Consider the following 24,659-nt stretch of genomic DNA (forward strand, 5'->3'; position numbering starts at 1 on the left):
AGCAGCTGCTGAATTAGCTTCTTTCTCTCTCTGTGTGTGTGTGTGTGTGTGTGTGTGTGTGTGTGCGCGCGCGCACGCGCTCATGCGCGAGACTGTCTGTTTGTTTGATGACTCTCCTGTGCATTCGGATCTGGCTGTTGCTGGAGGTAATTGCAATAAAGGGACCAGAGATCTGAAACATTTAGCGGCGCTCCATTTGCAGTCGTTTAAGTGCTGGTGACGTGCGTCCCAATGTTTACCTGCCGTTCGCAGCCCCTTGCTCAGACTCCCACCCCTACACACCCACTCCCGTCCAGCCGTTTCTCTGGAAGTGTTCTTCCACACGGTGTGTACCCTTGCGCTGCAGGAGGAAAACAGGAAATGCGTACGCCGTCGCTGACAGGCGCATGTCGAAAAAAAGCGGTTCAGACTGAGATGTGAAGCAAGTCCTCTTCCTCTCGTATCCCCTGCTCCGGTCATTTGAGGACAGGTTGCAGCGGTTGCCATAGTGTGGAGTTGTTGTGCTCACCAAACACACAGCTCGACGGTGCTGAGTCTCTGGGTCTTGGTTCCTACACGAAATGTTCATGACTGATTAAAACAAAGAAGTTGCTTCAGGGTTGTTTTCATGGACAAGAATGTGTTTGTTTCGGAGAAAGTGTGTGAGAGGGCTCAGCGCCAGTCGGGGGAAAATGAACGGGGAATAGGGGTGGAGTCAGCTTGTTTGACGGGTCGCCACGGCGCCTCATGGGGAAGAGTGCAGGTGTCTGTGTGGTGGGGGGTGACACACCACGAGCGGACAACGTTTTGTCTGTCCGAGTGTTTCAGTACCACGCTGTCCAACTGATGTGTGCAGAACCGTATTTGTTCCAGGACCTCCTCCCTCAACACACACTCATAAAAATGCGATTCGATGGTTTCCTGCTTTGTGTGCATGGCCACCGGGAACAAGCTCCATGTTCGTCCTTCACACACAGGACGAGCTTTGTGTGTGTGACGTGCGGCTTTAGTAGGAGAGTTTTGCTGTTTGTCTTTCCTTGCGTGACCTCTGCCTGTCAGTGTTTGTGTGTCCTTCCCACACTCCCTCCGCCCTCATCCCTGTGTCCTTCTCAGGGGGAGGCCTCTCGCAGCCGGCTTTTATTTGTAAGCACGTGCGGGCGAGTGGGCTGATGTATTGCTGTTTACCCGCACTCCTTCTCTGTCCGTGCCGAGTGTTTACCGGAGCTCCACCACCCCTCCTCCCGTGAAACACGTCTCTTGGCTGTCCCCTCCACCCGCTCGCTGAGGCCCGGTCAGGGAGGTACCGACAGGTGACACCGCAGCTCATAATGTTCCCGGGACGGGAGAGGAAGGCCAGCCGCACCGTGGCTTCCTGCGAGTCCTGGGCTCTGATTAATGGCGAGACGGGGCAGCCGCTGAGTAATGGCGCCGCTCACAGCAGATGAGATTCCAGCTGCCTGCGGCATCAGGGGAGCTGGAGATGAATGATGAGGAGCAGTAGTTCCAGCGGCTTGGCAGAGAACCACGGTACACGACAGGAATGGGAGACAGGGTAAGCGCACTGTACAGGACAGAGTATCAGCACTGTGCTGTCAGTGCCGGACAGGGATGGGAGGCAGTGTACAGAACAGGGTAAGGGTACTGCACTGGGAGTGCAGGACAGGGATGGTGTACACAACAGGGTAATGGTAGCGCACACAACTGGGGAAAGAACCCCGCATAGCACAGGGATGGGAACCATGGTGTTCGGGACTAGGACAGGGTCAGGTCAGGTGTCAGAGCCACCAGTAGCTGCGTATCGCAGGCAGTGTCCTCCCGCCAGACCCCGGGTGGGGAAAGTGGGTCACAGCAGAACTGCATTTGGTACTCTCCTCCCAGCTCCCCCCGTGGCTCTCCGCTGATCAATAGGCACACAATGAGGGGGAAATTGCAGCAGTAAAGCTGAAATGAGATGTCCTTTTAGACTGCCACTCTTACAACGCAGTCTAAGAGAGAGGGTGACTGGTGGGAGGGCCTTTCATCTGATGTCGGGAACGACACGATTGCGATGATCGCAGCGAGACCGAGAAGGAAGGGGCGCCCCATGAGCATCGTCGGCACTGCGCTGTGGTGAACACAGGCACACTGGTGTTGGTTTACTGGGGGTGCGGTCATGCAACACCTCAACTACAGCACAAAGTGCAGGAAGCTTCACTCTCTCTCTCACACACACACACACAGTCTTCTGTGTACTGTTACAATACCAGTAGGAAAATTGAGTCTTCACTGTCTCTTTGCAAACCATTTAAATTGCATTTATTCTTTTAATACTTTTCTACAAAGCAACTTAGTGTTAATCTATTTGCAGTGATTTACCCATTTTTGCAGCAGGGTACTTTTTCCTGTGTCAATTCAGGGTGACTACCTTCATAAAAGGTACCACGGCAGGTGGTTTGATCAAAATCTGTGTCCTTTGAGGTGGCAGTTCTAGCAGTACGTCACACGCTGCCGCCCCCCATATGAACTGCGGTGTGTGAGGAGCAGGAGGCGCCTTTGTAGAGATTGGTGTCTGTTAGTGGAGATGTGTGGTTTTGGAGTGTTTGCGCTGCTCCCAGCCTTCCTGACTGGGCGCTGTCATCCCAGAGGGACAGTGGGAACAGACCTCCACTGCCTCCGCTGCATGAGCAGCCGCTATTTCCTGGAGCCGTGGCTGATGGCTGACAGGCCATCGATCGCCCTCGCCAAGCGGTGCAGGGCGCTTATCTAATCCATATCCGATCCATAGCCTGCTGTGCTGGAGGAGAAATGTTGATATGTCAGGCTCTTCAGACTACAAACGGGCCAATCCAAAGTGTACACACGGTCACAAGGAAGCGCGCGCACATAAAAATACAACAGACCCATTTTTTCCGATTTTTGTGCACAAGCACATATAGGTGCGGAATACATTTTACGATTCATATTTCTTTAAAACACATTCAGTTAATGTCATAGAAAGGCTTTTGATCTGAGTTAATATACATCGCAGCCTTTGTGGTGGAAATGAAAACAAAAAGGGCGGAAGACGTTGCCATACCAACGGCTTACTGTGCAATAAGCGGCGGCGAACGCTTTGAAACTCGATTCTTCTCCACTTATCGGTGAGCAGGGGTCACGTCGGCGGAAAGTTTGCACCTCCAGGAGAGCGTGGTGAAAGCAACGTGTGCTTCAAATGCGCAGGCGAGACCGAGTAGCAATGCGGCCGCTCCCCCCCCCCCCCCCCCCCCACGTTTCGACTAGAGGTCTTGTACGATCGCTATCTGTGAGCGAGCGCAGCGCCAGCTCTGTTCGTCACACTGCGAAAGGAAAACAGGCCGCTGGTTGAGCTGCTGACACGGAGCCGAGAGCATCCTGCTTCGGGTTTTATTCTGTCTGGACGGAAGGTTACAACGGCGCCACAAGGCTTTTTTTTTTGAGTGGTGAAGCTCAGATTCCTGGGAGATTGATAAAACCCTATCTGTTTTTTTAAGCAGGTTTTCTGATTCCCCCCACCCTTCCTAAGAAACCCTTGGAAATGTTGGCAAAAGACTACTGGATTTGTCATTTGAGTAGATGTATTAATTAAAATAAACATTATTATTATTATTATTATTATTATTTATTATTATTATTAGTGTAACTAATGATATTAATTAAAACCAAAGGAATGAGATGACGGTCTGAAAGTGTTTTGTGAAACAAAGCTTGACTTAAAAATAGCATGTTCTGGAATTGTTTACTTGTTCTCTGTTTTCCCTATTTCATTTGCTGTTTTTACATTAATCATAACCCTTCCGCCACACACAGATTTTGCGCACATGGGTGCTTGTCCTACTGAAACACCGAGGGTGATATTCCGGGTTGAGGCTTTTACATCAGCCCAGCCATGTGCCCTTGCCACTGTGCGTGCGTGTGTGAGAGAGAGAGGGAAGAATTGTATATGCGAAAGGCTGAGAGGGGGTGCGTTTGCATGCGTATGTGCTGTGCAACACGCACAGGGAATGTGCGAGAGGCCGTGTTTTCATCCGTGAGCAAGCGAGAGAGAGCGTGTAGCTGGTGGGGGAGGGGCATCTCCCCGCACGACTGTGCCTCATTAAGCCCGTGTTCCGCTGCCGACTCCGTCATCTCCCCCGAGCACCGCGGGCCGCATCGATTTCCTGACAGCCGCGTGCTCTTGCTCTGCTTGTGGAGCTGGGCCGCCCCGGCAGTCGCTAATTCCTGTGTTTACAAGGCCGTACAGAGGGGCAGGGTGGGCGTGGTCGGCAGGCACGGGAAAAATACAGGAGCCGTACTGCGTCCTTGCTGGAATGGGCAACTCGTCCCTCTCGGGGTGGACTCTGCTGTTTGGACGCCTTTCTGTTACTTCCTGAGGATCTCGCTGCACAGCCCGCAGTTGGGAGTGCTCAGCAGGAAACTGTCCCCGGAGTTTGAGCAAACTGAATGGAGCTGTTTATTACCAACCTGTATCCACCACACAGCTGTGCAACAGTCTCTCTCTCGCGCACACGCACGCACACACGCGCAATCACCTTGCCACAGCGCGTTAGCGGAGCCATGCTTAAGGTGCTGGTTCTCAGTTTAGACAGACAGCTTGACTCCAAACAGTTGGTAATGTGTGGCCCCCCACCATCCATCCCTTTCCCCCACTGACATTTATTTATTTAGCCGACACTTTCCTTCAAATCAGCACATGACTCGGAGTAAACGGAAGTGTGTTTCACAAGAGACAAAGAGTGATCGTCGAAGGAGAGTTAGTTTGTCCGATACCGGCGTTTTTGGCCGGGGCACGTCGTGCGGGTAGCTGCGTGTTGAACGATAGGGAATTAAAAGGTGTTTGTAGAAGATGATGTGATACAAGTTTATGTCGCAGAGGGGATATCAGGAGAGAAGTGGGTCTGAAAGGGATGCGTTTTGATCCTCTCTTTCCCTCTTTGAGACTTTGTCTCTTATTCTCTTCGCAGTGCTTAGAGCTGCTGCTTTTGGACCCAGAGGTTGCAGGTTGAAGCCTCACCTATGGCTGTAGTACCATTGAGCAAGGTACTTACCCTAAAGACTGCGCCAGTAAAAAGTTACCCAGCTGTATAAATGGGTAAATAATTACAGGTAGCTTAACACTGTGAGTCGCTTTGGAGAAAAGCGCCAGTTAAATTAAGTAACGTCACGTGTCTGTGGTCTGGGAAAGTGCTCAAGGCCTGGTTTAATATCAGCTTAAAGACCAAATTTTTAGATGATTTGTAGCTAATAAAACTGGTCGGCATGACCTCAGAAAAAGCGATAAGAGCTCATCGGTCTGCCTCGCTCCACGCCGCCAGCTGTGAGAGACGAACGGGATTTTTCCAAAACAACGCTTGAGGCTCCTGAACAGAGGAGAGCAATATGATGAGAGATGTTGGAATTCTTTGGCTCTGAGGATGCGAGTGTGGATGTGCCGCCTGGTGCCTCGGATCCTATTGGTGCCAGGAATCGTACAGAAGGCAGATCAATGCGGAGGAAGGAGATGAAAAGGTTATCTCTCATAGTTGTTTTCCTTTGGATACAAATAGTTGTTTTTTCCTTCACTTATGAAAGCCTTGCATCATCCATCCAGCAGTCTGTGGGGCTTTGTGTTGCCATTTCCCGGTAATGCTGTCGTCTGCCTGCTTCTCGCACAAGGTCCTTCGTCAGTGCCATTAACAGCCGGGTGACAGGCAGCGCAGAGGAAACCCTGAAACCCGTGAACCTGCAGGCGCCCGGCGGCTCTTTGTCTGGAAACATTCCTTCAGTTCGTGTAGGAAGAGCTGGGGGGGGCTGTGCCCCAGTGGCCGCCGCTGCAGGTTTGAGTGGCAGCGCGAGGCCCAATCTTCGTCGGTGGAGGACGAGTGACGTGAGCGAGGGAGGAGGCAGCAGGGGCGCTGTCGGGTCCAGTGTCGGGAGCGGTGTCAGCTGCTGTCCACCTGTGGGTGTGTGCGGGGCGCGGCGATACGGCCTTCCTGCACAAGCGTGTTCAGCCAGGCTGTCCTGCTTCCCGGTTTCCTCTCTCAAGTGTAATGCGTTTTCTCTGTCTGCTGTTGAAGATGGAAGGCATGACGGGAAATGTTTCTCCGTCTGTCATCATCACTTATTCCAGCCTAAAAGGAAAACGGAAACACCGTGCTGCTGAGCCCCCGGAGGTCAAAAGCGGGCATATGCGCGCACACCGAACGATAGCGTCCGCAAACCGAAGCGCACCCTCGGAGTTCTCTTCTTCAGTAGCGCGTTCTTCTAACAGTACAGCGGATGACAAGCCCCCCTTTTCAAGTCACACAGTCTCTGTAGAGTATAATAGGTGCTGCAAATTGCCCTTCCTTAATTGCTGTCTGCTCTTAGTCAGGCATGGAAATGCTGCCACATGTGACGTGTGCGGCGGGTGACGGAGCTGGACCCATCCAGCAGTGCGCCTCCCCCTTCCTCCCGCACGTGTTCCTTTCCTTTCTCTCCCTTTCTCTTTCTTTATTCCTTTTGTCTTCTCTCTGTCTGTCTGCCCATCCTCCTCCCCGAGTGGCGTTGGCACAGGTGGGACAGTTGTGGTGGCTGTAGAGTGAGGACGGACCAGGGCTGTAAACCAGTTGACGCTCTTCGATGGACACAAGTGTGCTTCGTTCTGAACCAGCGAGGTGCACCGTCATGTGCTGGTCGACTGTGCGCTTACTTGCACTGTTTTGTTTATGAATTATGAATTATTTGAGTAGGGAAAGTCATCTGTTGTTTAGGTAAGAGCGACAGTGTTGAATTCGCTGTTCCTGTCCCAGAAGACTCTGCATCGAGGAGATTTTCTGCTTTCCGCGCTCGTGCTCATCGGGACGGCTGAGGGTCTGAAGCTCAGCAGGGGGGTTTTCATGGCTGCGCTGTGGCAATGTGAGAAGGGAGGAGCGGGGTGTGTGGGCGCTCTAGGTCAGACGGCTTCAGAGTGCCGAGTGTGTGCACGTGTGTGTGCGTGCGAACGAGTGTTTATCTGTCTACGTGTTTCTCTAGCCTTGTGGGGACATTTCTGAGGAAAATCTCCCCACGTGCACCAGGATAGTCAACTCAGGAAAAAAAAAAAAAAACACACCACGTGGGGATGTCCCCACAATTTAAAACACATTTTTCATAATTTCTTTTAAACAGGCTAAGTGTTTGGAAAGGTTTTTTCAGCTTTTGCGTGTTTTTGTGTTTCAGTACGGTGGGGGTAGGAATAATTTTTTTTTCTTTTAAGGGAGAGTCAGCTTGAACTCCATCGCAGTGATAGGAAAACATGTGTGCGTGTTTCTGTGTGTGTGTGTGTGTGTGTGTGTGTGTGTGTGTGTGGGGCCACATAAGATCCCTGTGTCAGGTGGTGTGTGCGGTCGCCATTTCCCCCTTCGGAGGAAACGCAGGCAGCAGTAAAGCAGACACTCAGAGCAGAGTCCCCCCCTTGACCCCACTCCATGTGGCTCTCTAATGGCGGGCTCCAGCAGCACGGCCTCTCCCCACTCCCCCGACTCCTCTGGCTTCCTAATCACAGTCATTATTTTCCAGGCAAACGGCTGCCGCTCAGAGAGCGGTCCTCCATGGGCTGAACCCTCCCCCCCCACTCGTGACATTTGAATATGGGCCTGTGCTTTCAGTCAAACCTGGAACCAAACAGTAATATGTGACTGTGGTGTGAGACGTGCGCGCACCTTTGCTCGCAGAACCGGGGGACTTCCTGCCTCCAGGTCCACTGCGTCAGAACGAAAGACGGATGTGTGTAATGAGGCTGGGGGGGCTTGGCAGGTGTGAGGGAAAGCACCGTGGCTGAGTGGGCGCGACCGCTTGTAAACTCATCATTGTTCTTGCTTGCTCTCTCTCTCTCTTTCTCCCTCCCAGATTCTACCATCTGTTGGCCTGGGGGGTTCCTCTCCTGATGTCCTGCCTTCCCCTGATTGGTGGGTTCTACGGTCCGGCTGGACCCTGGTGGTGAGTGTCAGATCCCGCCAGGGTTGACGGGGGTTTGGGGGACTGCCCTGGAGGTCCTGCGCAACACGCTCCCCAGTCACCCACAGGCCTGTTTGTTAAATTTGCAGAGAGCTGTTGAACCGGCCACTTAGTTTCTTGGCCTATCTGGTGTCGAGCTGTCTTTCGAGGGACCGGGTGTCCCAGCAGGCCTTGGGGTCCTTAACTTCCTGACCTGCTGACTAGTGACGCGTAGCGCCAGTCTCTCAGATGGCGCCGGCTAGCCTCTCGTTGACGTTTGAGCGCTTTGCTCTTAGCGGGCAACCCAAATGCCGTCCCCTAAAAATAGACGCGCTGCGTCCCAGATAAGAGTAGGGGATGGGGGGATTAGACGTGTCCTGTGGGGCGGAGCGCTGAGCGTGACGGCTGCAGGATGAAGTAGGAGATGTAGTGCAGTTTCCCAGCGCAGTAAGACGACGGTGCTTGCAGGGCTCTTCTCTGCTATTGCGGCCGTGTGTCTGGAGCTGGGTGGCACCTCTAGGGCTTCCCTTGGGCAGGAACGGCCAGGTGTGAACATGGCCCTGATCCAAACTCAGTGCTGCCACCCAGCCTACAGAACTGACCCCAGGGAAGGCGTGTTCAAAACAGCAATGTGGTCCTGTGGCACTTCAGCCCTGGCTTCCTTAACCTTCGCACACCTTCACACAACCTTTGATGCCCTTGAGGTAGAGCGGTTTGATGGAGGGGCGCTGCTGGGGAGTGTGCTGGTCTTGTAGGCTTGCCAGTGTTGCCATGGTGATCAGGAGTCTCCCCCCCCCCCCCCCCCCCTTCCTTTCATTATGCTGTGCAACGCAGACGTGGGAGTATACATTCGCAAAGTTATTGCATATTTTTGCTCTTTGTGTGGCTGTGCAGCAGAGGGACAGACTTTGGCAGAAGCGGAGGAAGAAACAGAGGATAAATTTTCTCCAAAGAAGAGTTATTGAAGTTCTGTCCGTGTGCGGTTCTGTGTGTCTGCAGGAAACCTCACGAGGTCCTTGCGGAGGAACCATCTGTGTGCTCCGGCAGACGCGGCCCACTTCCTGCGGCGGCTCAATTCGCGTTCGTGGTTAATAGGTTATCACACAGAAATGGCGGAGGAGAGCAGTTTTTGCTGATATAATGAGCACTGCGTTGCGGTGTTATTCTGCATTACGATAATTGCTTTCGAGGGCTCTCTCCGTAGGAATATCTGAGCTTCGGAGACAAGCCGGCCACAGCGCTTGCGTGCTGCCGTGGTGTCGTCCTCCGCACGACAAGGTCTTCGTCGCCCGTGTGTGATTGACAGCTCCCACACATTCCCTGGTGGCAGAGGTGGCTTATAGCAGCTCAGGGCACCAGCCCCCCGATACCTTATCTGCAGGAGTGCGGGGTTTAAGCCACTTAATGGAAAAAGGGGATGTGGAGAAAAATGATGCATTGCAGGAGGGAGGGTCTCCTGGCAAACATAGAAAGCTGCTTCGGCACACGCGCAGCCCTCTGGGTAAGAACCTTCAGGGTAAAGCCCGTAAAGCTGTTTCTGTTTAATGATGTGGAAGAACGTCTGTGTTTGTGTAATTTGTAGCCCTAATACTCGCCTGGGAGGCTGACCTGAGAATGGCCTTTGGCTCTTGTTGCATCTGAGAACGTCCTGGAGGCACAGTGCGCGCACGTCTCTTATTCCCTTCGCTGTGGGTTGAGAGTGGAGACAAGTTAACGGTCATCATCCTCAGGGTTACAGAGAGTCACACGTACAGCTTGGCTAATGAGACGGGTGTATAGCCGCTAATGTTTACTGTTCTTACCGTTCAGTGTAGGGTCCCCTGGCAACAGGTGGGGCCGTCAGCTGAGCCCCCCCTCCCCAAATTCCCGATCCAGACCCCTCCTCCGCTGCATTTCACTTTATTTCTTTTATTTGCTTATGTTGTGTCAGTTTAATTGTTGCCAGTTGCCTGTGTGACTGCTGGAGGTGGCAGGGATGGGGAGCAGCTCTCGAACCTCCCACAGAGCAGTGTTTCCCTGACGACGTGTGTAAACACGAGGCCTCTAGCTGGGCTCAAATTGTGCCGAGAAAGCCCGCACGAGTCCTGGTGGCCCAACGCAGCTGTGCTCCAGGGTTAATCCGGCTTCCAGTTCCCGCAGCGATGGCGCTGCTAGGGCACGAGAGCGATTCGGGGGATAAATCCCCCTCCGCAGAATTTTTATTCCAGGTTTCAGCAATAATGGGAGCGTTGATCCCGTTTGCCTCAGACTATGGCTCTGGGTTGGGGTCTTGGAACCTCTTCCCGCACCCTGTTTACACAGAGTAGAGAGGTAAACCTGTGGAAGGGCATATTGTCGTTGAGGGTCTCACTGCGGGAGGCTGCACTCTGCGCTGTTATGCTGCGCTGTTGCACTGCGCAGTCAATGCACGGCAGCTTCGCGCATCATTAATCACTGTCCCACGGCATTACTGCAATTATCGCTGCGCTCGTAGGCGGGAGTCACAGGGGGGCCAAACACCCCTCTGCTCGTCCCAGCACCACCCCCTCCTCTGGGGGAGTCCCCCGCTCCCTCCCTCGCTCACGCGCCTGTTCCCTCTGTGTGTGTCGCTGGGGGCTGCTGCACTGGGTGTATTAATAGCTTCAGCTGTGCCCCAATTCCCAGCGTAGTAAAAGAATTCTCTCTCTCTTTCCAGCTGGATCACAGACAATCACGTAGCCTGGAGATTTGGAATGTAAGTACACTTCAGCTCTGGGATCAAAGCTTGCGGCCAGCCGGCCATGAGCGGGGTGCGGGGTGGGGGAATGTCACACATGGGGGAGGGATCTTCCATCGCTGTGACCAAGGTCAACAGGTTGGGCCATCGCAGTCAGGTGGCTGCGGGAAAATTGCAGACCGCATGTGGAGAGGTACGGTCCACAGTTAGCACATCTGGCGCTGCAGACGGCACTCGCAGTCTGCCCTGTTTGTAGGGCTTTTCTTTGGCTCCCTACCCCTCAGCGCCGGCCTGCTGGAGCGACTCACAGTGGGGAATGGACCCTGCCGTCGTAGCACCGGTTGGACCGCAGGCTCTGGACATCTGGTAGCACGGCAGAGCCCAGCCCGACCCGGTTCAGAAGACCTTCCCTTGATGAGCCCCTTTTGATGTTCGCTCGGAGCCCTCATCCGCGGCACATCTGAAGCCCCCCCATCCCCGCGGCGTTCTTTCATTCTCTCTTTATCGGCACCCCCCTCGCCCGGCACGTTCAGCCCACACCGCCTCCATTAAAAGCGTTCAGCGAGCGGAATACCTCAATTCTTCCGCGCTTTGATCTCCTTAAAGACGATGGGTGAAACACTACACGCCAAATTGGGGAAAGAGCGCGAGAAAATGAAATGTTTGTCAAAGTCACGTTATTTCCTCAAGCGACAGGGAGCGCGACAGCGCAGTCGTTCATCATGTCTCCCTCACCGGAAAATGAAGAGCAGTGGGGGGTCGGAAGGGGGGCATCCGCTAAATTTGTCGACAGTGTTTTTTCCGGAGCCGCGCGCGCATAGGAGCGGGTGCGCCACGCGTGTTCGTTGAACTCGGAAAGCCTTGACGGTCACAGTGCATGTCACCTCACGCACAGGCACATGCTGGTACGCAGCACTGCACAGACACACACACAAACACACAGAAAAAGGATGGTTTGGCACAGTTTCATTTCAGCTGTTAACCCATTTGTAAACCATATAGTTTGCGTGTGATGGCAGACATGTGGGACTCCTCTGTCTCAGCCCACATCGTGTGGAATGGATCAAGTCCCCTTTGAGGAGCATCAGCTGATGCAGGGGGGTTCAGGGGGTGGGACTCTCTGTCGGCCTGGTTCTGCTGGTGGGGCTCTTGCTTCACCTGGCAGGCTGCCTTTGCTGCGGAACCAAAATTCTCCTGCACAAATTTGTTAACCTGTCTTTGCTGAGGTCGGGACTCGCATAGTCTGGAGGCTTTTTGGACAATCACACCCTCCCCCATCCCCCTGGCCGAAGCTCTCATATGCCGAGCATCTCTCATTCTTCCTAGCTCTGTCCCTCCTTCACTTTTCCACACTCTTTTGGTTGTATTGTTAGAGCAGCTTCCGCTCGTGCTGATTCCGTGCCACACGTCACGCTACTGTGTGTGTGTGTATGTGTGTTCCTTCTCCATGGCCAAAGGAGCGAATCTACTGTTGGCCCATCTGTCTCCGAATAGCATGCCATGTGAGGGGAGGAATTGAGCGATCCGCACAGGCAAGCCTGCTCTGACACAGCGAGGCCGTTGGAGGGTGGCCAGCGGCGCTCTCAGGCCGGAGCAAACGGGAAGCGCCGCCAGCCTGGCTGCCGTGGCATTGGTGGGCACCGACCAGGGCGTTGTTTTAACAGCCCTGCCTGTCTGCCTGCAGCAGATAAGGTGACTACACAATTGATCTCTCTGGGATAAATCCCCCCAGTGACCAGATGTCCTTAACACAAGACAGTTGTCTATGTGTTGATATTTTTTGGGATTGATTGAAGTTTATATCAATGGGGTTATTGCCTGTTGATTATTTTGTCTGCACAATATTTATATGTACAAAAGTTAGAGAAATAGATATAAAAGAAAGCAGAAAATATACATGGAACACAATGGAGCACCCCTAAAGATTGGAATTTGCCAGTTAAGAACGACACTCTCTCCTAAAGACTCGCCCTGTGAGGTGTTTGCGATGCATGCAAGGCCTCAAGAAGAGACAGGCAGGGTGGTATCAGCCAGGGGAGGGTATCTCAGGCAATGTAGTGACATGCAGCTTGGTGGCGCTATTGAGCAGCTCAGAAAAGGATGTGTGGTCTCTATTCCAGCTTCCCTTCTGCTGCCAGGGGTTGTTCAGCACCGCCTTTCCTCATCATAGTACCAGAGGCGACTGAAAAAGTGGCTGTGTTCTTGTGGGATTCACATGGGTAGCCAGGTGTGCGCTTTGGGATCGGAGTTTGGCGCGGCCATCTCTCACCAGGCGGCACGTCGGTGTTGGCTGCGGATCTTTCCTTTTATAAACGGGGCTATAAAAGCCGTTGCGCTGCAGCCTCCGCTGCTGGCTCCCGCGCCGCTTGTTTCCATAGCGCCACTGCCGGGGATTAAGCGGCTGACGTGATCTGTGAATCTTCATTAAGTCTAATTACATCAAACGAGAATGGGGATTAGCGAGGCTGACGGCAACGGGGAAACACACGCGCATGGCCCCTGGTGGACGCTAAGCAAGCCAGCCCATCCTCCTACCCCACACACACACACACACACACACACACACACACACACACACACACACACACACACACACACAGAGACTAGCCACGCTGTCCCCGCCATCTGTGCTGGTCAAGCCTCTCAGTGCAGCACGTAGGGCACAATGGGAGAGGATTCGCTCCAGGCTTGGTCGCCTGTTCTTGAACTGCCAGGGACCCTAACACATTGACCCCCGGGGCCCCTGCTGCCGTGAGTTCGTCACACATCCTCAGTGAATGCTAATCTGGTCCTTTAAAGCCCCCCCCACCTCCCATCACGTATTCCCAAGCTCCCAGGGACGTTTTTTCACCACGGCACTGAGAAACTGCAGGGCCCGGCGAAGGAGTAATGAGATCATGGCTGATGAGCCTGTTATGCAGAAGAGAGATTTTAAAGGGAAGGACGGGGACCCAAAGCCGTAAATTAAATGTCTTTTACTGGACTCGTCATTTGCCTGTCTGCCTCGCGCCTTGTGTTTGGTTGGGCTCCATGGCGACAGTAACTACGGTGCTCTGTAAACAATCTGATGCACCCTGCGACATCGTCTTTAGCAGGTCTCTGCGTGGGTGTAATCGTGTGGCGAGCAGCCAGTGTGCGGTACCGCTGTCCCGCAGTTTGACAGGAGCGCCAAGCGTTTACAGGGGTCCCGAAGATGGAGTGTGGAGTTGCTCCTGGAATTGTGGCGCGGCAGGTGTGCGGGGGAGCTGCCTGTAGCCTGGGGCAGTGTCTGCCACCTGGGGCTGGTAATAGAGCTCGCTGGTGCAGCCCGCCGAACAGGACATCGAGTCCTCAGACCCACAGAGCCCTTCTTTGATCCCGCCCTCAGATGAATGACAGCTCATTGTTCTCTCGCTTCTCTTCCTGATTCTGATTCATCCATTTGATGTGTCCAGGTCTGATATGTTATCTTTCGCCAGGATTGATGTCTCTGTCTCTGATGGCCTGTGTGCCGCTCTCATTTCCACGGTGGCCGCGCGCTTCTCATCATCTGGCTCCCGCAAACCACGTGAGGACCCGAGGCCCCTGGGCCGGCTGTCGCTTTCTCTCATGTCGACCCGATCGAAGCGGAACGCTTCCCGGCCCCTCCTCGGCACCCTCCCACACCAGTAGCTTCCATTAGGACGCCATTTCCCGTAGATCTCGTGTTTCAATTAGCGGGGCGGCTTGCCGGGGCCGTATCGACTCGAGATATTTACACAGGTCGCTGCCTTTCAAGCTGCCTCTGTGTCATGCATTTTTAACCACGCGCCAGAGCCTTGCGCTGTAGCGGGATCAGCCTCTGCGAACCTCACCCGGAGCCGCGTCTCTACGCAGGGGAAACATCCGCCAGACCCTCCGGCTCCATCCCCTCCGCCGCACCCCCCCCCGACAAACATTCTTTCCGTGTGCGAGAACGGCTCTGAACCGGCTGTCTGCAGGAGTGGCTGTAATGTGGTACCTGTGTTTTTCCCGGCCCTGGCCGACCTTCCCGTCGACTGCGCACAATGCAGCCCTTGTGCAACCGTGCATTTGAAGTCTCCGGAGCAGCGGCGCCTTTGTCGTCGCTGCACTTATGAACCCACCCCCCAACCGACGTCCGGCACAGCGTCCACAAGCGTGCATCTTTGATGTGCTCCCACCCCCTTCTCTCAGCCCATTCTATTTTGGACCGGGTTCGAGTCTGTTTGTGAGAAGACGGTGTTATGGTGAGAGCTTTAGCCAGGAATTCTGGGGGCTTTATTTATAGAAGGCTTTGAACTGCGCAAAACCAGCACACTTCTTTGTCAAAAGAAAGCAGAACCTAGCAGTCAAAGTTAAAGACAAAGTTAAAGACTTTACGCTATGAGAGATTTATCGAGCGCTCACGGCTCTTTCTGTAAGCCCTCTTCTTACTAGTGGAAAAGCTAAACAAGTGTAAATTTTTCTGAGGTTAGTCAGTTCCCCGTGAGTAACCTACAAATTTTATACAAATCCACAAACCCCGTCTTTAAAGTCGTTCATCTGTTTTTTTGTATACACCTAGCACGGCAGTGTAATTTTTAAAATAACATTCGCTAAATGGTGCTTTTTATAATATATCGTATTTAAATACTGATGAATTTGGATATGCTGAAAAATGCAAAAGCGGTGTCCCTGGTCTGCATTGCTCTTATTCTGTTAAATGTTGGATGTGATGCACGCTGTGGATTATAGGAAATCAGGTGTTGATGAGAAAGTCATCAGGTTCGATTTGTGTGTTTCTTGAGCTGCAGAGCGCTTCAGCATGTCGTCCTCCTGAGACAGTGCGCTCGGCCCCCTGTCCTCATCCTGCTTTCTGGCTCTTAATCCCTGACAATCCCATTGCCTGCTCTGTGTGAATCTCAGCTCAGGGCCTGTCTGCCATTGCGATGCCCCTTGTGCTGCATGTGGTTTTTCATGGAGAACTTCGGGTCACTGGAAGGCAGAGTGACATTTCCCAGTGGCACAGTGGGTGGCGTAGTGGTTAGAGCCACCATCTTTGCAGTTGAGGAACCCAGGTTCAAATCCTATTCCCTTGTGCTAAAAATGACCTAGCTGTATAAATGGGTAATTGTAAGTATCTTAATACTGTCAGTTGCTTTGGAGAAAAGCATCAGATAAACAAGTAAACGTAAATGTGATGCATTCCTCTTGCTAAGATAAAATTCTGCATCATGGACTGTAGGTGGTGCAGTGGTTAAAAGGCCTTACTTTCAAACATCTTCTATTGGTTCAAGTAGCAGGAGGAGCCCTGCTGTTGCTCTTAGCCAGTTTTGTTCTAACGACAATCTCCAGACACAGAATTCAGCGCAGCAAAACCGACCGGTGCAAGTCACGTTGTATAAAAGCATCTGTTCAACAACCGAATCCTGTCATTTATTAATAATAATGTAATAATGCAGTCATGGGACAGCAGCAGAGCTTTGCGGGAAACAGAAGAGAGCAGCGACCCCAGTCCTGCTCACGAGACCCCATCCCCCCCCCCAGCCTTCCTCCTCCCTCCTCACTCTCTTTCTCTTTCCCTCCTCCTCCCCTCCCTGTCTCGCACGACGCTCCGCTCGTCCCCGGAGCACGGCCCCTCGCACAGCTGCAGGGAGAAGCTACTAAATGACAGATCATTATCATGCTAATTAAGCCACTTTGTAACTCCCGCTCGTCAGTGCCCCGCTCATTAATGGCGCGCTCAGTGAAATTGGATGGCATTTATTTCGGCTCGCAGGTTATTAAGGCGCGCGTCGGGGAGCGCCCTCCGTCCCCAATTTTGCCATTTAGGCGAGGGGGGTGTAGAGGTGGTAGCTTCGCCGCGGTGTGTCTACACACAGTGGGGGCAGGGAGCGCTTGAGACCACGTCCACGTCCTGCGAGCAGCGCTGAGGAAAGGGAGCCCACGGATGAACGGTTATTCTGGATTCCCGTTCCTGTTTTTTTGCTTTTTCTTCTCTGTTTCTAAGAGAGTGAGCCATAGCGGGAGTGAGAGAGATGGGGGTGTGCCAACTGAACTGGAGCAGGGCTGGACCGTAGGGCTTTTTTCAGGAGGATGAGGGTCGGCCCATACATTCTGCTGCTGCTTCTGTCCCGCTGCACTGCCTTTCCGCTCCCACGCTTGTTCCAGGCAGCCAGGCTCAGGAGACCAGCGGAGACCCAGGCACACACCCTAGAGGCCTGGCTGACAGACACACCCTATTGCAGCAGCCTCAATAAGCTGTGGACAGATACCCATGGGCTGGGCTGGGCTGGGCGCTGGCCGTATCGTGTGGACATTGCATTTTTCCAGTTTATTGTGTTTAAATTTGTGCCGGGTGCTAGGTTTAGGCTAACATGCGGGAGGCCAGTGTGAAACACTGCTGAGAGGGCTGGGCTCAGTTTAGATCAGACATCTGCATTACGTTACTCATTTAGCTGATGCTTTTTTCTAAAGTGACTTACAATGTTAATCTGCTTACAATTATTTACCCATTGATACAGCCGGGTAATTTTACTGGAGCAATTTAGGGTGAGTACCTTGTTCAAGGGTACTACAGCTGGAGGTGAGATTTGAACCTGCGACCTTTGGGTCCAAAGGGAGCAGCTCTAACTGCTACAGTACCAGCTGCCACACATTAAATATAGCCCCCCCCCCCGAACCAGTGGGTTTACTATTCACGTTCTGTAGTTCTGTGCTGTACAGCAGTCCCCAAGCTCTCACAGCCGCTTGAGAGTGTTTTCTATCACTGAGTGCAAGGGAAAAGCTAACAGAATAGCCAGTGGTGCCTCCTCACTGGATCTTCAGAGTGCTGATGGAGAGCAAAGTGGTATGTTGTGTCTACCCTGTATCATCACCAGTTTGGAGCATTCAGGTTGGAAAAGGAGGTTAATGAGAGTAAATGAGTTGCATAGCTGTGTGCGAGTGTAGCTCACACACCAGGGGCAGGTTGTAGAAGAGCGGTGCGGCCAGGGGAGTGAGCTGTGTGTTGCATCATGCAGCCCTGTTACAGAGAGAATATCTAACGCAAGAGGAATCCCACACCTTGAGGGCGTTCTTGCCTCCTCCTCCCGAAGCCGCTGTGGGTAGACTGTCTGCTTCAGTGTCACGCAACCGTTAGCATTTCTGCTTGGTCATCCTCTAAGGCGGTTTTTGATTAGAAGGGTATGGGCTCCCCTTAGCTCCCTCTTGCCCCTCCTTGCTTGTGGCCCAGCCTGTTTGCCGCAGGAAGTCATTTGACATGGGTTTCGGCCATCGCCCTCAGTCAGACATTACTTCTCCGTCCTGAGATTCAATAGTACTCTCACCTCTTCTCCTTGAGATAACTCTGATTGGTCAGGAAAGTAATTTTAAACTATTTTGACAAGTTGCATGGCACCTTGACATTTTTGTTTAACATTTTTCAGAATAAATTATATTTTGAGTCACTGTCAAAGTTAGTGTATGTTGTGTTTGCTCAGTGCTGTTTCATGTATCAGGAGGGAGAAAGCCATGCAGTTCAGTCGGTCTTTTCTCGAGTAAAATGAGAGTGTAAACAGTCTCTTCTCTGCCCCCAACAGATGGTACATCCCACTCTTCACCCTCATTTTCCTGATGATTTGCTGCTACATTCGCATCATCTACGTGGCCAACGCGAGGGTAAGCCAAGCTGTCGAGATGAACTTGTCGCAGAGAGATGTCTGATAGTGTCTCAACGGCAGTGGGATTGGTGTCAGTGATGGGATACTTGAGCTCAGTAATTGTATAAAAAAATATACACACACACACATATATATATAATATATATATATATATATATTATATATATATATATATATATAAAAAAGACACCACAGTGTCATATCAGGCAAGGACAGGTAGGTCACATTTCCTGTGTGAAGCAGTTCTTGGGGGCTTGTTCCAAACTGTGTTTGCTATTAAATTGCTCCAGTATCCCAGGAGTCCGAGTGGTGGGAAGGGGGCCCCCTGGAAACACCCTGCATGGCCAGCATCCATCGGTGCTTCTACCGGAGTCAGGAGTCAGTGCATTGTGTCCAGTGTGCATGTTCAATGCTATGAGGTTCAGATTCCATCAGTACACAAAGAGACACCGGCAGTGACACCCTGGCAAGTGTGCAGCGGGATCACGGTCTTTGGAGCTGCCACAGCACCAGCAGGCTGGGCTGGAGAGCAGCCGTCTGTGTGTTTGACCAAAGAGGGAGGGAATTAAATAAATCACTGCATCGCTGGACCCCTCTGACTCTCTTCTTGGCTGGCTCACATGTCACATGGCTCTCGCAGCATTTTGCTGTTCGCCGCCTCCACATATATGCTTGCTGCTGAGGGACAGCACCTCTCTTCTTGAGCTGCACATGGGGTGTAATCTGGAGGCAGCCGGTAAACTCCTGTTTGTGGCTCCACACTGCCTTTTTAAGGGCCAGCACCGCGGTAATCCCGCCAAATGGCTCTCCTGTCACTCTGCTCCCTTCTTTGTTGCTTTTACATTGTTTGCTTAAGCCTGTTTGTGTGTGTGTCTGCATGTGTGTGGTTGTGTGTGTATGTTTTTCTTGCCGGCAGTGTGAAAGATGACAAGTTTCTCGTGCTTGTATAGCAGAGTCCCACGTCTCAGGTGATATTTGTGTCACTGCAACCGGGGATGTGTGGTGTTGATGGAAAGTAGAGGACCTGCTGGATGGGGGAAGGGGTTCATTCGGGGTTCCGGGCGGCAAGACACAGATTGAATCGGTGAGCTGTGCTGGCTAACGACCCCTCTCACCGCTTCCCTCCACTGGTGCGTGGCCCTGGGGCCCGTGGGTCTGATACGCCTCGCTCCGCCATCTGCGTGCTCTTCTCCCGCTGCTTGTGGAGTAAATGCCGTATTTAAAAAGAGCTCATCCCTTATCTATGTGCAGATATGCGCCGTCTCACTTGAAAGAATTCAAAAGGCTTCGCGAGGGAGATGTGTTGAGGGATAATGTGTGTATGTCGGGAGGAAAGCGGATTGGGCGTTTCAGCATTTGGGACTTTTGGACCCCTGTGGCGCGGGATCATGTGAGCTCGTTTGGAGGACGTGGCAAGAATCCTGCAGGCTGTACTCTGCGGTTTGACCCTCTTCCCATTTCTCCGTCACCTCCTCTGCCCCTTAGCAGTAGAGTGCCGTGATAAAATGTGCGAGGGAGCTGATGGTGCATTATGCTGCAGCCCCCTGGAGGAGGCGCTCTCTGCGATCAGCCCTTAGGGACAGCCGTGTCACACCAATTTAATCACTGCTCCGCTGCTAGAGTGAAATGGAGTGAACTTGTAGGGAAAAGACTCGCCAGCAGGAGGGGCCACCCGACCCCTTCGCTCCGTCCCTGGTGGGCTCCTCCTGGGTTGCAGCCCCTTGAGGGTGGCATGCGGAGGGTAATTGCAGGAGCAAGTGGCACCGTGGGGCCATGTCACCCCCTCCTCCGGCCGCGGCTCTGGCTTTAATTGATGAGCTGTAATTCCGCTCAGCGACTCCGCGGACGGCTGCTGAGAAACAATCCCGCGTGCCCCAACGGCCCTCCGATCCCCCCCCCCCCCCGCACGTGCCCTTGCCGGTTTTCCGGTCTAATTGGTGGACAGCGGCAGCCCTTAATGGAGGCGGTCTCCACTGGAGGGTTTTGGCGGCGCGCACAATCAATGTGCCCAGCTGGGCCCAGCGTCTGCAGCCTGTGAAAGGCCCTTTTCGGAATAACAGATTGCTGTGGGTTACATAAACCCGGCTGCCGGCTGCGCCCGCCCGCTCCGCCGCTGCCGCAAATTGATGCTTTTCTTGAAAAGACGCACAGGGGACCACAGCCCCCGTCCCCCTCCCCAGGCTCCCCAAGCCCTTTCTCCCAGACCTCAGTCCCCCGGGACGGCAGTTACCTTGGCAGCGGCTGACGTGTCTTTAGGGGAGGGGGGGTGGGGCGAGACCAGAGCTGCGGGAAGAGGCAGGTGTCTGCGCGTCGTGTCCCGCCGTCGTCCGTTCGCAACGAGCCGCCCCACCGTGGCACGACTGCGTCATCAGTCCTCTCAGAGCCCTGTGATCATCCACGCTCTTTGTGAAGAGACACTGTCTCTTATTAACAACCGCACAGGTCTCCCTTCTCTCTCCACTTTAAATGCAGAAGAAGCAAAGTGTCTTTTATTTTCCCCGCACCTCAAAAAATGGCATTTGTTAATATGGGAGCTGGCTCTTCCCGGAAGTTTCTTTCAAAGGACAGTCCTTTTCGGGAAGATCCATGGTCAGTGTTTAATCCACAATACGTTCTGCTCGATTAATTAATTTTAGAGCAGCGATGCTTAATTACGAAAAGATAACTTTGCGGCCAATGCTAAATGTGGTATTCGAATACATTATTGGCATATTAATCAGTTAAGTAAACACTATAATCGTCTTTTCGACAGTGGCCATCTGTGTGCTGCTGTTTGTTTCATTTTTGGGCAGTATTTGGAAATTAGAGATATTCTAGGTTTTGCACTAGAATTATTGTGCTTGTTCTAGTCATGCTTCTTCATTCACTGTAACACATCCAACCAAAGTGTATTATGTGATAGTTTGTCATTAGTTTTGTTTGTAACCTTGTAAATGTACTGGGTCTCTCTTCAGGTTAGAGTACTAAGAATGAAAAAACACTGTTGTACTCTGTTGTAATTAAGGTTTTGCAAAGCAGTTGACTAGTTTTGTGCAAACACATACAATCCAAGGCATCAAAACTACAGGTAATACGAGCAGAAAATCGTAGAGAGACCTCCAGACGGCTATATGGGTCAGGGAAACGCCTGGTTCTGGTGCCGTAAGCGCACTTGGAATGAGGGCCTTTGATCTTAGCAGTTACACGAGGTGGTTCGGGCTCCCGGCCGCATTCGCTACGACGGCGGCCCACCCAGCCCCGGGGCCTCATCACGCCGGTGCGTTTGAAGTGAGACACCCGTGTGATTGGCTTTGAATGGCGGTGGAGGGCGTCATCGCAGATGACAGAGTGAATGCGGGGGTCGGAAAGGGAGCGAGAGCGGCACTGCGTACCGGGAGCGAGGGGAGCTCCGGAGAGGTGCGAACGAGTCAGAGAAAGAGCGAGCGAGCGAGAGGAAGAGAGAGAGAGAGATGTGTGCTCCGTGCCCTCGGCCCTGCGCTCATGACTAATGAAGCACGCACTCCGCAGGCAGCCCCAATTAGCCCGGCACAGCGGGCCCCAGCAGCCTCCGTGTTAATAATGTCCAGGAGCGGCGGAGCAGCGCTTCAGCAGCGCCTCCACGCAGCGCCAGGACACACTCCAGTGTCAGGGGAGATGGGCACGGTCACACGGCCGCATGGCTGCACCCCCGCACCCTTTCTTTCTCTGTATGCGTTTGTGTCTTTTTTTCTGTCCGTTGTGAGAGAGCGCAATTGTGTAAGTATGAATAGGTGCCTGTGTGATTGTGAAACAGCGCACGCTTGTTGCCGCTGTGTGTAAGAGACAATCTATTGTCTGTGTGAGAGTCAGTCTGTGTCTGCCTGCATTGCTGTGTTCCCCTGTGCCTGTATGCGTTTGTTTTGTTTATGTTTGTGCTAGAAAGAGTGACAGGGCCTGAATCGAGCACACCTGGAGAGATATCTTTGGGACGAGTTTGGGACAGTGAGAGGTCGTGTGTGTGTGCGTGCGAATTTGCTTTGCAGGAGATGTTTAACCGTGAAAAAATCCCTGTTTGATTTTGAGATAAAGAGCTTTATGAATGAATGACTCTGCTCCCTATTTGCATGAATGTGCGAGTGGGTCTTTTGTCTTTGCGTGGGTGTGTGTGGGTATGTGCATGCCGGTGCCACGTCAGGGTGTGTGCATTGTGCGGGCGCCCCTCTGTTTGTGTATTTTTGCGCACTAAAGCCAGTGTTCTGCCAGGCAGCGTCTGACCTTTGGCTCGGTCATTTGTCACATTGGTCAATAAATGAGCCGACGAGTAGGACCTGCGTGTGTCCGCGCTGTGCGCACGTGTCCCGCACAGGCCTTCGGAGCATCTGCCGAACATCACACCCTAGCGACGGAGCGCCCCACGCCACAACAGCGCGATTGGATTTGTCTTCGTTTTCGATGTCTCCGCGCGTTAGGTCTCGCTGCACCGTGACCGGATTCTGAAATGATGAATTAGAACGGACACGCAGCCCCCCTCCCCCGACACACCGAGCAGCCAGCGTGGACCGATGGTGCGAGAGAGAGAGAGCGGAGTGCAAGCAGGAGGGCGAGCAGGTGTGACTGATAGACAGGGAATGCGGGCGATGAGCAGAGGCGTGTTGGAACGCGGGCAGGAGGAGCACTAACACTATCAGTCCTGCTGTTCGAACCTGCGTTGGCACAGCTCCCGGGAAGCGAAGCAGAAGCACAACATGGGACACTAGTTTGCACATTCATCTGACCCATCTAAATTTGCCAGCTTCCCACCCGCCTACCTGCCTGCCTGTCCCCAGTGGGGACAATACAAGAGACCATTGTCCACCTGTCAGGGGTCAGCTGGAGCGTCCTTGTGGTGACCGCGAGGACAGACATGGCAGACACGAAGGACATTCCACGTACGTGCTGGTGACTTTCACGCTTCTCCACGGCTCTGTACGTTTTGGGCCGTTTCCGTTGCTCGCTTGAAGGTCACTGCTGGGTCATGTGTTTGGTTACCTGTATGGTACCTGGAGGTCACTCACATGCCACCCGCAGGGCACCACTGTGTCACTTTGTGCCGCTTTGTGGCGCTGCAATATCATCTCTGTTCCTCTAGCCCTTACACTCAATTTATTGCTCATTTGTTCCCCAGTGTGTGCCGGAGCGGATGGGGTCTGACCCTCTGGCCCCTCCGTGTTGCCACCGATGCCCTGTTTCTGTGCCTGCTGCTAACAGAATACAAATAAAGGGGTTACTTTAACTTGATAGCACGCTATCTGTCTTTTAACACGGCATCAGGTACAATTAAATTAACTTGGGGCAGCTTCAGATTGGTGCCCTTTCGGGTGGGAATGGAGCTCCTTGGACGGGTGTATAGCATGGGGGAGGGGCCCTGAAATGTGCCATGCCATGAGTCTTGTACGCTGGAGCTGTGACTGTGCGACTCCGCTGGAATGGATGCAAAGTCCTCTATGAAAACACTGACATCAAAGAACTCAGCCTATGGTTATTATAACTCATCATTGTCTTCTTTTCTTTGTATTGTATATAAGTTGAATATGGTTAAGGTCTTCTGCACTTGCTTCTACATGTCCTTGTCGAGCTGCTGGGTGCTGAAGATGAGTGGCACTGGGTGCTTATAGTGCGAGGCCAGAACCCCCCCCCCCCCCACACACACACACACACACACACACTCACACACTCCTCTCCCCCAGTGTGCCCAGGTTTAATGAGCTCTCGAGGAAGATTGGCAGGTGGTGTCTGCAGCTCCTCCCCAGGGAATGCACGCAATCCTCTTCAAACAGCAATTTGAGCGATGTCTATTTACCCACATATCTTCCATGAGGATTAACTGGAAGCCTGCTCGCGGAGGTCCAGCTTCTCTCCGTTATTAAAAGGCACCAATTTGGGGACCGTTGTGATGATCGCATGGAGCGGAGCGCTTTGTAAACAGTGATCACTTTTTTTGGGGGGGGGGGGTATGGGTATATGCAGCGTGTGCCGATTTGCACGGCTCCGTCCAAAGGAGCCTTTGCCAATGACCTTTTGTCCATTGCTTTCCCCACAGATGCGGTCGTGGTTTGGGACGTTCAACCCAGAGAGAGAGCGGCGGAAGGTAAGACCCCTTCCCTGCCAAGCCCTTGGCCCCCAGGTAAAGAGAAGCACAGGCTCAGGGGCTGCCCAGCCCCTCTGTGGTCTAACCCCGCTGTAAGCCCTTGACAATCCGCACAGGAAATCCAATCCGCTTCCAAAGTGAGCAGCCCCCATTCTGCTGCTCCGCTCAGCCGTACAAAAACACATCTGTTCCCCCCCTCGTCTGGTCGCGTCGTTCCTCACAGCCAGCGATGTAACGCTACACCAGCAGGGAGCCATCTGTTACCAGGCCTCCTGTTGGCCCTGCTGGCGCGTGGCCGAGCCACCGGACCTGCACACGGCAAGGGGATCTGTCCCTGTATTGGGACGAGCGC

The 24,659-nt window shown here is 53.0% G+C and overlaps 1 protein-coding gene across 1 annotated transcript in view; it reads left to right on the plus strand.

Moving 5' to 3' along the window:
• Positions 1-24,659, plus strand: part of LOC108933112 (cyclic AMP receptor-like protein A) — an 89,891-nt gene that overhangs the window by 28,451 nt on the left and 36,781 nt on the right. The window contains exons 7-10 of the mRNA XM_018749937.2: positions 7,822-7,911; positions 10,583-10,621; positions 18,142-18,220; positions 24,260-24,307. Of these exons, the coding sequence (XP_018605453.1) occupies positions 7,822-7,911; positions 10,583-10,621; positions 18,142-18,220; positions 24,260-24,307 (256 nt within the window). The remainder of the gene's footprint in view (positions 1-7,821; positions 7,912-10,582; positions 10,622-18,141; positions 18,221-24,259; positions 24,308-24,659) is intronic.

This window comes from Scleropages formosus, chromosome 1, assembly GCF_900964775.1.
Source record: "Scleropages formosus chromosome 1, fSclFor1.1, whole genome shotgun sequence".
Lineage (NCBI taxonomy): Eukaryota > Metazoa > Chordata > Actinopteri > Osteoglossiformes > Osteoglossidae > Scleropages > Scleropages formosus.